The 15,923-nt window shown below is 36.7% G+C and overlaps 1 protein-coding gene across 1 annotated transcript in view; it reads left to right on the forward strand.

Annotated features, from left to right (window-relative positions):
• The window catches only part of THSD7A (thrombospondin type 1 domain containing 7A), a 351,382-nt gene that overhangs the window by 172,958 nt on the left and 162,501 nt on the right, over positions 1 to 15,923 (forward strand). The window contains exons 3-4 of the mRNA XM_053926733.1: positions 2,281 to 2,529; positions 5,569 to 5,750. Coding sequence (XP_053782708.1) covers positions 2,281 to 2,529; positions 5,569 to 5,750 — 431 coding nt within the window. The remainder of the gene's footprint in view (positions 1 to 2,280; positions 2,530 to 5,568; positions 5,751 to 15,923) is intronic.

The raw sequence follows: 15,923 nt of genomic DNA on the forward strand, positions 1-15,923 counted from the left end.
CGGGCCAGTAACTTTGGTGTGAGCCTCAGCTAAAGCATTTGCTCAACAAACTGAGGTTTACAGTCAGTTTAAACTGTGGGGAGAAGTAGGGCTCTGATTTTAGAAAATCCAAGTTCGATTGCCAGTCCCACTACTGATGAGCTGTATAATCTCAAACATATTCCCTAACCTTTTGGAGGCTCCTTCCCTATAAAATGGAAGTAACACTGGTACCCACATAAAGGATTATTGCAAGTATTAAATGAGGTAATATGAGTTAAATTGTAAATGTAGGCTGTACAAATTTTCAGATACACAAGACCCACAGGCTACCATAGACCACATTTGGCATTAATCTACTTCAAAGCATGTAGAACAGGAACCAGAACTTACCATCTCGTGGCAATGACATTCCTTATCTGGAAATTCCCCTAGAAACCCATAGAGCATTGCTCAGACAGAGAAAGACAAGCCCTACATTAGGAAGGCCCAGGAGCTGACTTGGATTAAAAGTTTCAAGCCCCACAGGAGCTGATATCTCTGGAAACAAACCCTTGTCCTAGCCTGCAAGGTCCCGACAAAAAATCATCCCTGTTCTAGGAGTTGCCACATTTAGGGAAGCCCAAAACTATGACTGCCTACCAGGTACTTATAGTTGTTTCCCCATGTGGATAGAATTTATCCAAAGTGGTCATTTTATCATAAATAATTTGATCTAGTAACACAGTCGACATCCCAATTTTGATCAGGTTAACAGGGTAACTGTTACTGGAGGCAGTTAACTGATGGTCCCCTTCATTATAAAGATTTCAAATGACTGGTTAATTCTGTGCCTATATTATACCATATGAACTTGATAAAAATTATACAGAGGATAATATCTAAATATGTATATGAAACCAATCTCATGAAGAATAGCATTCATATGTAAGAGGAGAATAGGGAGAATTTTGTAAGAGAAAATTCATAGAGGTTATCATTCGGACATTATTTTGTCTGATTTTCATGGATAAACTCACCAATAAGAGTAAAAACTTACTTATCATAGAAAAAGTTTTGTTCTGTGGTTACTGCTGTACCTAATGCACCGTTGATACTCAGTACATGATATTTGAGTAAAAGGGGAGTTTAGTTCTCTCTGTTGTTATGAGAAAAACAGAGCTGACTCACAAGGTCCTTTGACCCCGCACTCTTACATGATCCTACTTCCCAGACCTCTCAACTCAAGTTGACTTTGATGCTTTGAGCTCTGTCTCCTAAGCATGCAGTTTTTGTACCCATGCCAGTAGAATTAAGAAGATTGAATGTGAGCTGTTACATTAAAATGGACCTGCCTCTCTGTACGGTTGATTACCACAGTTAAATATAGCACCTCCAGGACAAGCAGAATTATCTGTGGATCCTCCCACTGGAACAAACAGCTCTATCATGGCGACAGCCTGCCTCTGTCTTGTAAACATGCCCTGTTGGTTATCAACTAGGATCAACACAAGGCTGTTCAATTCCAGGGATGTGCCATGTTCCAAAGTGCACGTGTCCTTAGTTATTGACATTGATAAATCATCTTTATCTTCATATTCGCACATTACAATTTAAAATCCAACATCCCTGTAATTTAAGAAGGCATAGATAGGTAAGAGTTTGAACATAAATGTTTTACTGATAAATATTAGAGATTTATTTAGAGGATATATCTATAGTAATAGAGGTATAAGTAGTTTGTATTTATAATGCTTATGATGTATTTAAGATGTCCATACGTATACTGTGTAGTGAAGTGTGAAGTGGAAAAGTTGATATATTTGTGTAGGCATACATTAGAATTGTGACAACTAACATTTCAAATGATAATAAAAATTACGTTAAACATATATTAAATTAATTTTTCTGTTTAAAGCCATCTTGTATTAAGTTAGCCAGGCATGTTTGTTTAGATCCCTAAGCAGAATGGAAATCATCATGTTAACAGTTCTTGGTTTCTCATTTTCTAAATTAAACCAAATCTAGAATGAAATGAACAATATGGTAAACTTAGTTTCAGCTAATTTTGCTTAGTTCCTTTATTTTCTATTCCCCATGAATAGTTTAACAACTCTCACAAAAGAGGAGGAAAAATGCAAATGTTAGCTTTGAGTCTAACTGCTTTTACACATCATAAATGTTGATGTGTTTTCAATGAAATTAGAATTTCACCTCCAAGTAGAAATAAAACTGTCCAGGTTGATTTCGCTCTGGAGTGCAGAAGAGAAAGTTCAGAACTGCCTGTGCGCCTGTGATGAGAATATCAATGCTCTTTTGCAGACTCTGCCTGCAGGAGAAGCTGCCAATGACCTTCCAGTCCTGTGTGATCACCAAGGAGTGCCAGGTGTCAGAGTGGTCGGAATGGGGCCCCTGCTCAAAAACGTGCCACGACACGGCGTCCCCCGAAGGCACTCGTGTACGGACACGGATCATCAGGCAGTTTCCGATTGGCAGCGAGAAAGAGTGTCCAGAGCTAGAGGAGAAAGAACCCTGCGTGCCTCAGGGAGATGCAGCTGCCCCCTGTGCCACGTGAGTAGATAGGACCGCAGCCTTTGCTGCTGCATCTGCCTGAACACACGTCTGTTCTGCTGTTCAATTTAGCTGAGTAGTGGTGGACTTGAAGTGATTTTTACAAATTCTAAGTGGGAAAATAAAATATCTTTTTACAAACACTAGACTAAACAATGATTTTAGTGAGTAAAAGTGTCTTTAATAAGCTGTATTTATAAATCTCCATGAAGGCTAGAACTTTATCAGCAATTCTCTTTTTATGTATTTTCTATAATAGATGTTGGCAAACTTTTTCTGCAAATGTCCTAGAGCCACATTGGTTTCTGTCACAATGATTCAACTCTACCATTGCAGATACGGACAATCTGTAAATGAGTATGGGTATGTTCCAAAAAAACTTTGTTTACAAAAATAGACAATTAGGATTTAATTGCCGAGTTGTACTTTATCAACCCCATTTGTGGGGGTGTCCAATCTGTGGCCCACAGGCCATATGCAGCCCAGGATGGCTGTGAATGTGGCCCAACACAAAATTGTAAATTTACTTAAAACAGTATGAGATTTTTTTGTGATTACGTGTCGCAATGTATTTAATGTGTGGCCCAAGACAACCATTCTTCTTCCAGTATGGTGCAGAGATGCCAAAAGTAAAATAAACTTTCAAAGTATAGGTTCCTGTTGCTTATCGAGCAAGTCCTATTAGAACTCAGTACCGCATGTAACAAATCCCATGTAATAGAGTAGAGTACGTGTACTCTAGTCCCGTGCGCTACATCCAAACAATAAGCTCCTTGAGGACAAAGATTGTGCCCACTCACCCTCCCTTTTTTTTTAAATGAGAAGCATGTATCACAGGGCCTGACACACAGTAAGTGCCTGACAAACACTCATTGAATTCAGATAAATAAGACTGATTCTGAAATATTTGGCAGTATATCCATATTCTTTTTGTCCTTCAGAATAACACTTCCAAGCTATTACTATGAATTACCTTGGCAATAAATGCATTGCAGTTTAGTCTGAATGTAGAATATGTAGCCTTGACTGGTGTGTCTCAGTTTGTGGCTCAATTGTGTCCCACAAAGGTCTCTGGTTTTACCCCTAGTTGGGGCACATGCTTGGGTTATAGGTTTGGTCCCCATTGGGGGCAGATATGAGAGGGAACTGATCTATGTTTCTCCCTCCCATCAATGTTTTTCTCCCTTTCTTTCTCCCTCCCCTCCCCACTCTCTAAAAATAAATAAATAAATAAATTTTAAAAATAGGATATTTTTAAAAACAACTTTCAAAATCTTAGCTTCTCAAAAGATATACACAAGTCTTGTGAGGAGCTTCTCTGGACTATTCCAAACATGTAAAGAACATGCATGCAGCTCAAACATTGTGAACCAGTGAGGAGGAAAATTACTAGCCCCGCTATTCTTCTAACAATGACATTAACAATAACAAATGATTTACATGAGCTCTTCAATTCTGCAGCACTTGGGAACCACCCATTCTCCCCTAGTGTAACAAGTGACTGAAAACCCCAGAGAGCTGCTTTCTGCCTCCTCCGTGGTCCCACTGGCTCACATTCCTCCAGAACAGATTCGAGGGATCTCCTCTGATCAGAGTTTTTTTGTCTCCTATGAGTTTCTTCTAGTTTTGTCTCAACCTAGGTGCTTTTTTTTTCTCCTCTCAGATATTCAAGCACTATTAACGAAATAAATATGTATTCTGAGTCACTTTCTTCTCCCCCTTTTGGGAGAGTAGCATTTTTAGAATGTGTAACCAAGTTAAATTATTGAAAATTTATTCCTTTCATAGGACTCCTTAGGATGACCTAAATTGAGACTCCATTCTATAAAAATATAAAATGTTCATTTTAACTCCCCTAATGACTTGTTTGGTTTTACTTTCCTCAGCCCCAACCCCTTCACCCAAGACACCAATTATCCATGTTTTCAGAATTAACGTGAATGCTATACTCCCTTTATAAACATGTGTCAAGAGTGTTATTCCTGATGCCCCCAGTCCTGTGCCCCTGTTAAGCCATGAATCCCCACTTATACAAATGAAAAACAGGCCTGAAAGTCAGCTTTATTATCATGAAACTTTACCATGGACAAAGCAAAGCATCTAGATCAGACATCTGAGAGCCCATTTAACCTGTTTGTCTAATTGAGATGAGCATTAGCACATCCATTTGTACCTGTGCTGCCTGTTAATCTGATTAGTAAGGAAGCAACTTGGTTAAAGTGACACAAAATGCTACATGAGCCCTTTTCTTTGTGCTTTTAGACTATCCATTTTCCTTGAGGTGGAGAAATGCCATCACTTTCTATCTTCAGTGGCATCGGGAAACAGTTCCCTACCTCTTTAAAGCATGTGTTGGGCTGACAAGCTCCCGATATTTCTTCCGCATCATAGTCTTGACTAGAGCTTTAATTTAGAATCACAGATTGTCTTTCCTGTGTCCACTGATTAGAAACGTCAGCTCTTTTCATCATTTATCAGCATTCATCGGGGATGCTCAGCGCTACAGAAAAACACTCTTATTCCTGACAATAAAGAGAAAACCCTAAATTGTTAATGTTCTATTTTTATTCCTAACACACCATTATAATTTTGATCTAGTGTGAATAAGCAATTTTCATGCATTTTATTAAAGGCAAAACAAATGTTTGGGTTGATCACCACTTCGAATGTTTTCCATGCTCAGATTCAGTCCTGTTTTGTTTATAAGTATTGAGAAAGGGCAAACCTGAGTTCAGCTTAACTGAACATAAAATTTAATGTTTTCAGCATTATGCTCTCTTTTCATAAAATATTTATAAGCAAATTCCAGTAATTGCAATTAAAACAGGATCATCCTAAATTTGACTCCTCCTTAAATGGAGTACTGCTGGAGATAAAGAGATTGAATCTGAACTTGCACTGTAGATGTGGTAGTCTGTGATTGATTCAAGAGATAAGTGTTTTGTGAAATAATTTTCTTAAGAAAAAAAATACGAGAAGAGCCGGGCAAAGTATTTTTTAATAAACATGGTTGCTGCTGATGGTGTCTTCTTTATTCAGGTACGGCTGGAGGACCACAGAGTGGACCGAGTGCCGCGTGGACCCTTTGCTCAGTCAGCAAGACAAGAGGCGAGGCAACCAGACGGCCCTCTGTGGGGGAGGGGTCCAGACCCGAGAGGCGTACTGCGTGCAGACCAATGAAAACCTCCTCTCACACCTGAATACCCACAAGGACAAAGAAGGTAAACTTTGTTTTCTTCTCAAGGATCACACGTGGAGACCGAGCATGGGAGGCTGCAGGGATATATACCCGGCCAACCAGGGTATGGATAGCCATATTGCTGTTCACATCATGGTTGATAACCACTATGGTGAACAGCAATCAAAATTTTGGTTGTAAAAATTTATTTCAATTCCATCTTTGATCAATTTGGATTTGCTGATAAGTCTCTTATTACATTTTCTAAATTCAGGCTCTGAGTTAAAATTTAGCAGGAGTAATTATAAAAATAGAATAAAAATTTATCTAGTAAGTATATGCAAAGAAGTATATATTCTAAAGCCTAAGTTTTATTTTCTTCCTATAAGAAATATAACCTGCTTATATAAATCACCTCCTTTGGCTATTTATATGAAATATAAATAGCATGAAAATATGTTAATTATAGTATTGAGTGAAAATTTCAATTTGAGTTTAAATGAAATAAAAACAGAATAAATGCAAAATCAAACTACAGTAAAAAAAATATTTAACCTGCAGGCATGACTGTTTTGTAACCTGTAATTAAATACATCTTAGATTTTTTTGGTTCGTTTGTTTAAATCTGTTTTGGACCAGATGTGATACACTAGCAAAAGGATATGTGATTTCAAAATGGCCAGGGCTAAATGTATATTACTATATATCATATTAGTCTGAAATTCTAATCATTTTTGGGTCAAGTTTACATTCAATTAGTAGCTTTTAAGTCCACACAAATACGAATATTTTTAAACAATGCTCTAAACTAACCCTTATACATTTCCCTCTATCCGAACAATACAGCAGGATGTCTATCACTGATCTACTCAACATGTATTTTTTAGTTGCTAACAGAGTTCCAAAAATTGTGTAAGGTGGTGAGATAATCTCAATACAAACTTCATGTCAGGAGAAGTTCATGGTCATCACAAGGGTGCACAAACAAGTAGATAGTTACAATACAACACACTATAACCGTAAATGAGTTTTGGAGTAACTGTAGGGGGCTCAGAGCAACAGAAACCTTCATGGCGAAAGGAAGAGGCACTTGAGTGATGATGAGTATGCTCCTTACAGGTCAGGGGGTCAGAAATGCCAAAGGGAACAGCATGGATTAAAGTACACCATTAAAGAAAAGCAAAAATGAAGGAGAGATCTTGCCAGAAAAGATGAGTATGTTGCATTTAGCAAATTGTGGGTATGATACGATACTATTCCCCAGCAAACATGTTGTTTGGAAAGGGTAAAGAATAAAGATAAAAACCTTAGTTGATATCAGCAGAAGAAAGACCAAAAACGGTGGGGGGTTGAGGGGAGTAAATATGTAGTGAAGGAATTGATCAAGAATGACCAGAAAAGAAGGGAAATAACCAAGAGAAATGTTTCAAAAAACAAAAGAAGAGATGACTCCTCGCCTCCCCAGGAGGAGTGGCACTAGTGACAAGCAATTTGTGGAAAATAAGCATTGAGGTTTTGCATCTCTAGCTTGCAAATTTAATTGTTATGTAGCCACTAACTTTACACACATGTCAATTCATTTAAAAACGTAGCCTAAGGGTACATTTTACTACTAATGTGTCTTGAAGGTATAAGAAGTAGCATAAAACATGTAATTTTAGTACATTAATATTTTCTTGGCCACTTTAATGACTACATTTTTAACACTCTTAGGTGGATTTATTATAGCAGTCCTTTCAGGGTAGTATAATTTCATTGCTAGAGGCAGATCAAGTTTTAGTTTCTCAATGTCAATTATGTCCTGCAGGTTATTACTTTCAGCAGAGCCTTCAGAATTCTGCATCACAACTGGGTATATTTTTAAATCATTTTGTCATGCAGGTTCCCTACTGCTATCAAAACACAGCAGAGCACCAAAAATAAAAGTCACACAAGAAAAGGAAAACAAAAAGACTATCACTGTTACGATGTATCTGTTGAACTAAGCAAATGCCAAAGCAAAGATCTATAGAAATGGAAAAAATCAGTTCTTCTGAAACTAATATTTTTCACATAAGCATGTAACATGAATAACTTATAAATATGTCCTTTCATGTTAAATACCAAGAATACTAATAATCATCTGGTAGTCTGCAAAAACAGTCAATTATCCCTAAAAGTTGCAGCTCCCCCCCCCTCAGAACTTAGAGTATATGAATTTCCCCCAGAAGCACTTAGCATTTCCCAATAGAAAGCTTACTCGAGGCACTGGCATCCCAAGGATGACATGGAAGGACTGTGAACACGTATGAATGGAGCACAACGTGACTGTGGACGGTGAAGAGTGTTCTGTCTCTCTCCACTGAATAAAAAATGAAAGAGTGAAGACTGACTGTGTAAAGAGGGAGAAACCTCTCAAACTAACTCCCTCCATCAGTTCTGATAAGAAGCTACTGATCTCAAGAAGTTCTGAGTCTGTCACAATGAACAACCTACCCTAAAAGCAATTTATATTATCCTTAATTTGAAGAACAAATTTTACACTGTTATTTTGTCAGATTTACTCTATACGTTCCAGAAAAGTTGTTTTCACATGTAACCAAGCTATTAAAAATACATTAACTCATAATAGAATACACTAACTCATAAAGAAAATTTCTTGATACAAATATACTGAAAACAAGTGACATGAAATTCACAACTTCCTTTTTTATCTTGGCACATCACATTATACAGGTAATGACCACCTTAGCACAAGAACAGAGTCACTTTAAATATTTTTATTCATTGAGGTATTCACTACTATTAACTGATTCATACCGTACCAGGCCATAAAAATTTTCCTCCTTGGACCTAATGCATTTAATTTCCAGAAAATTAAAATATGTGTTATTAAAGTACTCAAAGTATAATGTATGATATTCACACCTTAGTATCTTATCTGTGTCAATTGAATTATATCATCAGAATGTGTATTAAATTGTTGATCACATATCTAGACAATAGGAAAAGTACATCTACTTGATATCGGAGTACTTCACATTTTATTCATGTATTGCTTCTGGTCATAGGTAACCCTCCCAATCCTGACAACTGAGAAGAGTTAGTAGTAACACCTTTGACAATTTCTGTCCAGCCGGCTGAACAGAATTCCAGTAGGCTGTGAAGAATCTCCAGCTCATGCTGGCATGAAATCTACCCTTATCAGAAAATGACAGGAAGAAGTCTTGCCCGTGGGGAGGTTATTGGTATGAGCCCTAGAAAGCTGATGAAGTGTTGCTGATCACTGGGCACATGAACGTGAATTGATTTTTTTTTACAAGCACAAAGTGAAATGAAAGATTTAAACTATAGTATCTAAGAAATTCTTCCATTTGAAACAGATTGAACGTGTTTTTAAACTAGGGAAACCAAAAGTATCCCTTATAAAACACCATGAAGCTTGCCATGATTTATATTATAGGAAACTTAAGAACATTCTTTTGTAGAAAAAATATGTAGTGATTCACAGTGAAGTCTAGATAAGGTCTGTGGGATTTGAGGTTATTAAGAAGGACAGTCTGTACCTTGAGCCTGTAGGATGATACAGAGAATGAGGTAAACCAGCAGAGCGGTTTGGAGGATCCATGGAAGGATGGGTGGAGGGAAGGATGATTGAACTGAGAATGGGTTGACTGAGGGATGAACAAAGAGCTCATGTTTTCCCTTGTTCTGCAACATAATAAGGAGAATAAACATATCACTATCCCTAAATGAAATGCCAATTCTTTATAATTGTAGTCTTTTATCTACCATTTCCACAAACTAGCCTACTTTACTCGAAGCTATTTTGAAAACAAAACAAAACAAAAAGAGTATGTTCATGGTCCTATTTCCCTGTTATTTCAGAAAGTAAATATCAGAGTATGCGGGAGGCTAGTGCTGCATCTTTCCTACCCATCACTTTTGAAATAACAGGTAGGTGAGAATATTTTACATGACATGTCAATCAGAAATGTGTATCAGAGATTCTCTCTACACATTCCCTGATACGGTCCTTAAACCACCTAGGAAATAAAGTGGCATATTTCCACTTTCTATTTTGCTAGAAATATATCAAAGCAGTCCCATAAAATATAAAATATTTTGTTTCTTTGATTATCTAAACCATCATTATGTAGATGTAAGTTATAGAAAAACAAAAAGATTTTTAAGTTTATTTACTTATGTAAAAATGTCACTAGGATCACATGATTATAAAAACAGATATATAAAATTCAGTTATGAACACTTTGTTGCGATAAATTAATGAAGATATGAATATAGTTCTAATTTATCATATTTCTAAGCACATCACACTGTGATCTACTATTCTTAATACAGTAAATGAAAAAGGAACTAAATCACAATGGCTGTGTTTTGGAAATGGCCTACATTGAGGCAGGGAGATGTGAAAAGCAGTGTAATGTAACTACAGAATAATGAAAATACAGGCAATCCCTGAAGGAATCAGATCCTCTTTGAAAGTTACTTCCCTGAATAGTTTGTGGGAGAGAAGGTCTGTTACCCTATGAAATGTCTCTGTGGTCAGTAGGTTACCAAGTGGAAAGAGAGATGCGAAATGGTTTCAGCCACTGGGATAGAAGCAAATAAAAATGTACATGCTGGGAATTAGATTAGGCTGGTCAGTAGTCTACCCCAGATGTAATTTAGAATTTCTAGTGGAGGAAGAGCTTACTATTGAGATGTCACACCTCTACAACATTGACTTTGAATAGAGGAAACGTGATTTAGTTGTTAGATCAACTGACGAGAGTCAAAATTCATGCACTTTGTTTCAGTTTCGGCCACTCACTTAAGGCAACATTTAGTGTATCTATTTTATCTTCTAATAATATAAATGGCTTTAAAGTCTTCTGACTTTTCATCTTAAGGCTACTTTCAGAAGAACCCCAGACAGATAACCAGGAAACCTGTTTTTTATTTCTGCTTAGCCTTGTGCCCTTATGCATATTACTTAATTTTATTTGCCTAAAAATATCTACTTAATGACTCTTTTGTTCCAGTTTCAGCAACATGGCACATTAGAATAACTGAGAATCATCCTTTCCAAAACACCTAGACATGCAGACTACAGCATTTTTTAAATGCTTTTAAGAGCAGAAGCGATGTCTTGAAACTAAATGATCCCCCAAAACAAACCAGGAAACTTGAACTGATGCTTTCTGTGGTCGACCTTGGGTAGGGATGGTACAGGAAGAGGGTTAGACATTATGGAGACTTAGGGGGAGTGATGCCCAAAGGGTCACAACATCAAAGTTGTAGCCGGAGAAAGAGAACACAAACAGAAATGTCGCATGACTTCATCAACCTCAAAGGGTTGTATCATCAGTGAGTGTGCCGAGGAATTCAACTTACCTGTACAGGGTAAGCAGGTCAGCCTCAGCCGCAGGTCAATGCAAAGTCAAACCTCCCCTAAGAATCCCACCTGTGGGCCTGTACTCACAGTGGGATGATAACATATGCACATTGAGATACACTGTAGTGAGATTTCAGCTCGTAAACTATAAGGACATATTAAAAGGCATTAGAGAGGGAAAAATTAAATGAAAAGGAATTAGCAAATTAATGGTGAAATTCTCAACAGCTACAAAAAAAGCAAAATAACAAAGATGATGTATTAAAACTATTGAGAGGAAAGTAACTCTCAACTTAGAATTATTTATCTAGCTACCTGTCATAAACTGTGGGCAAAATTAAGACACAAGTGGAAGAATTTTACTTCATTAAACTCTTACTGAAAGAACTGCTAAATGATAAGATTTAGAAAGAAGGAAATTGAACCCGGAATGAGAAGAATTCAAGATGTGCAAAGAATTTGGTAAACATGTGGGTAATCAATATAACTATAGGTATATGTGAAGCAATACTGATATGTTTCATGGCTAAAAAACTGAACAATTGATTAATGAAAAACATTGATATATGACAGAAGGAAATGATAAGGAGTACATTGTTTGGGAAGGGGTAGAGATACTAAAAATCCTTATATATTATTAAGTCACTTTGCATGTTAAAATGTAAACATAATTAATAATTATTAATATATAATTATGTATTCATGTAAGATAGTATAGTCAATTATTAATAATTATATATATATCCTTTCCAATCCAACAGAGGAAATAAATAAAAGGGACTACATAACATTCAATCAGTTAATATGAAGTACTCAATAAGAGAAAATAACTCTTTTTTTTCTTACAGAGATGATTTAATTAATAACAAAAAAGACTAAAACTCTAGAAATATGGCTTTTGAATATGAGTCAAAGGTTATTACAGAAAATCACTTTTTTAAATTATTACTACATCTATGAAACCAGCCAGCTGTATTATTCATGTTCCCAGTGACCAAAGAGTCTGGATTACTCAGTCCAGACATGCGCCACTCCTGGCAAATCCATAAACCCACCAACAGACCACAGGCGCTGTGCTCCCCAGGCACTGCCATCTTTATACACAAAGTGCTTATGAGGATTTAATTTCTCAAGGAAATAACATGAGATGGACTTAAGTTTGTACATGTGCACAATGTTCAAACTATTCAGACGACTGAATAGTTGGACCAATTAAATGACATTTGATAGAACGTTTCCTTGAAAAATCAAAAACGCCCAAAATTTTCTTCAGTATTTCTCAAGTAAAGGATAATCTCCACAAATATAACTCCTAATAAAAATTATGTTGCCAAATTGATATTGTTCAATGAAGCAAGAACATGATTACAAACTTGAAGGAGAGGAACCTCTGAAAATTCATGAGTATTTCAAAACTATCTTCCTTTCTATTATTCTGGTTCCTTTCCAGTTTGCTAATGGGAAAGATGAATGACATTGGCATTATTACCTAGCCAAGGTAATAATGACAAGGGAATTATTACTAGAGAAGATACTCAAATCCATTATGTATGTTGGTGTCTTGGACAAAGTCACAGATAGTGTGCTGATAAAATACGTGAGTGGTATTAAGCAGATAAGGATAGAACATATTGGATAATAATCTTATGACACAGAAAGATATTAACAGGCTAAAAACAATGGAATTTCTCCAACAATGTGAAGTCTAATGAAATACTTGCAAATGCCGACAATTAAGTGCCCACCCTAAAAGAAATAATAATAATAATAATGATGCGGATGATATGAAGATGGTGACACTATTGATAGCATTTATAAAGTACTTCGTTAATTGTTTGGTTGCTGTGAAGATTAAATGCCTCATGTGGGGAAAACTAGTTGGAATCAATGACTTCATGTTTAAACTCACTCTGTGTCTGTTCTCCCAAGTGTTGCTCTTCTGACCATCAGTCACAACCTGATTGATGAAGTGCTGCAGATTTGGATTTCTCACTTTGTATTCCTTCATTAACTCAATAAATGCTTATTGAGCAATTGTAAAGTCGCATCACTAATTTAGATGGGGAAGGTAGAATATTTGAAAAGTCAAATTTGATCCCTATCCTACTATTAGGTTACGCAGTCTATAACCTAATAATAGCCCTATATTTAGAGCTTTGTTACTGGGGGTTCAGAACTGACCCTTCCCAGGGCTGACATGGAGAGACTGTTACAGACATTCCAGTTTGGGACTCTTCAATGAAACCCTGAAAGCACACTATGCTCATGGTTCATCCTGATAAAGAACCTTTACCATTTAAGGGTGAATTATTTTTCTGGAAAACATATATACTCAAAATGTGGTTTAAGAATCTCCTAGATGCTTTAAGAAAATGCAAAAATGCCTGGATGTTATCCATTGAGATTGTGACTATAGTTCTGGAATCTCTGTCTTTTTTATAAACGCCATTGTGATTATAATCAGGAGTTGATTTTACTATAAGGCTTGAGACTCCTCTTAAAAAAATTGCAAAGCTTTGGGAGAGACAGGGATAGGGGCAGGAAAATCCATGTTTTCTGAGCTCCAAAGCTTATGCAATTTAGGGGACCCTCATTATTTAAAAAAATGAAAGTCCAAATACAAAATCACTAGGATCTCTGCCAGGGTCTCAGAAGGGGCATGTGGGTATGAAGGGCCCTAGACCTTAAGCTTCATGTGCTTCTCCATAAATCTGTCCCAAATTCTAACAGGTTTTTGGCCTCTATTAAAGCCAAAGAGAATCATGACTTCAACATGAGAAACAGAAACACAGGCATTCATGTCCTGAAAAGCCCTGTTTGCCAAAGTTCCAGAGGGAAGCCTGGAGAAAGGGAGTGCCTCGGAAAAGTCCCCGTATGTCTTCAGAAGTGATTAGAAATTTCATTTCTTATGTTGGTCTTATTTATACTCACTGAGGCCTGCTTTTAGGTTCCTGAGCTGCAAATCTTTAGAAAGCCACTATCCCATGCTAGCAGTTAAGCTGGGAAATTGGAAAGGAAGAACACCCAACACGCGCAGATTCTCTTTCATCTTACTTCATACCGGTAACACAAGATGGAAAGAAGCTAAGTGTTAGTTAAAGACCTTCCATTAATGAAAGAAGAATGGGGGATGAAATGTCATGAAACTTGACACTACCAAGTGACTGTAGTGTGTGTGATTTCCGTAACCCTTAAGCACCAATTTCACCGAGTCCGTTGTGGCTGAATGACAGCATCGGAAGGAGTTTTGAAATGAGCACTCAGGGATGTGCACTGGTGAATGAATAGCACTTTCTCAAAGGCACACTCCTGCCTGCTCTCTGAGAATGTAAAAGAAATGGTTTGTGACTGCCTGTTCCCTGCCTTGCTGATGATTGCTCAACAGGGAGTAGCTCCTCTCTCCAGTGCTAACAGAGGAGTACAAACTACATTGTGGAACTCATTAATATTTATTCCTTCTAAAAGCAATGGGCAATAAAAAGGGAAATAAACCAGGGAGAATAGCAATGGGAAAAGGACACCATGACAACAGATACATCTTGGAAAGGTTGCACCATTTATTGCCCACAAAAATACACTCAAAATATTGGGTTCCATATTATTATATTATTAGTCTGAAAGCCAATAAAAATGCCTGTTACTGGGTGAACTAATTTATGAAAAAATTGTGTATTAAGCATGATTCAAGAATTCAATAGAGCCATCCATATTCTTATAATTATGTATGTTTGATATACCTCTTTACAAATTCACATTTTCAATATTCAACAAAGCTAGAGTCCCAGAGCCTGCGCTGTATCTGGCTACAGACGAGAAGTTTCTCTAACATTAGAATCATATGTCTGTTGCAACAGAGACAGTGACAACCCTGTTCTTTTGCTCTTGCTTCTTCTCCATTTTCTGCTTTGAGATACTTTAAGCATTGTCCCTGCTCTCCAAATATCTCCTCCAATTTCAAATAATCCTTTTTATACTGCAAGACCTCTATAATCTTTCTTCATACAAAGCTTATAGCCTTCTGACACTATATTACATAATTTGCCATTGGATTACATATAATTCTATTCTTTGACAATTGCCTCATGAATATTCATGCCAACTCCCCAAGATTTTAAGCTTCTGAGGAGGGCATAGAATTTTTCCCCTCCTAAACTTTATTATCCATCATTCTTACCATAGGTCTGTGTACATTTGCTAATTATATCATTTAGACATAGCTTTCAAAAAGACAGAGAAAGCCCTTCAATTACAGGATGTTGACTTCCTAGACGTCTAATTTATGGTGTTTTATTTCAGATTAATCTGTCTAACTTCATTTTTTCTTCTCTTGCTGTCCTTTCCTCTGAAAAGGATTAATGAGATAACATGTAAAACACCTTAGCATAGACCTTGCATTTATTACATGCCAAACGAATAGTAATTATTTTTGTTTATGTGTTCCTGTTATGGTTAAATTAAGAAAAACTGGAGGAATTTTTAAAATAATAGTTTTACTCTAAACCTTCTGCATGTTGGAAAGACATAATTATATATTGGCTTTGCTGGTTGAGCAACATAATGGAGGATGTATAATTCATGGAGGCTCTACCATATGTCCCAAAATCCTACCATGTGCTTACATCACATGTGAAATTCCTCCTTTCTCCGAAAAGACAGACTTTCTTTGCATTATTCCAGAGTAAGAAGAAACGTAACTAATTTTACTTCTGTAGTTATGGGAGACAGAATGATTCTAGCTTCCCTTACTCTATGACACAGGATCTGTATGAAGACTAAATAGCATCTACTGCCGAAGGATTCTTGCAACAGCCCTGGGATGGTTCAGTTGCTCAAAAAGGA

This window comes from Desmodus rotundus, chromosome 6 (assembly GCF_022682495.2).
Source record: "Desmodus rotundus isolate HL8 chromosome 6, HLdesRot8A.1, whole genome shotgun sequence".
In the NCBI taxonomy this organism is placed as follows: Eukaryota; Metazoa; Chordata; class Mammalia; order Chiroptera; family Phyllostomidae; genus Desmodus; species Desmodus rotundus.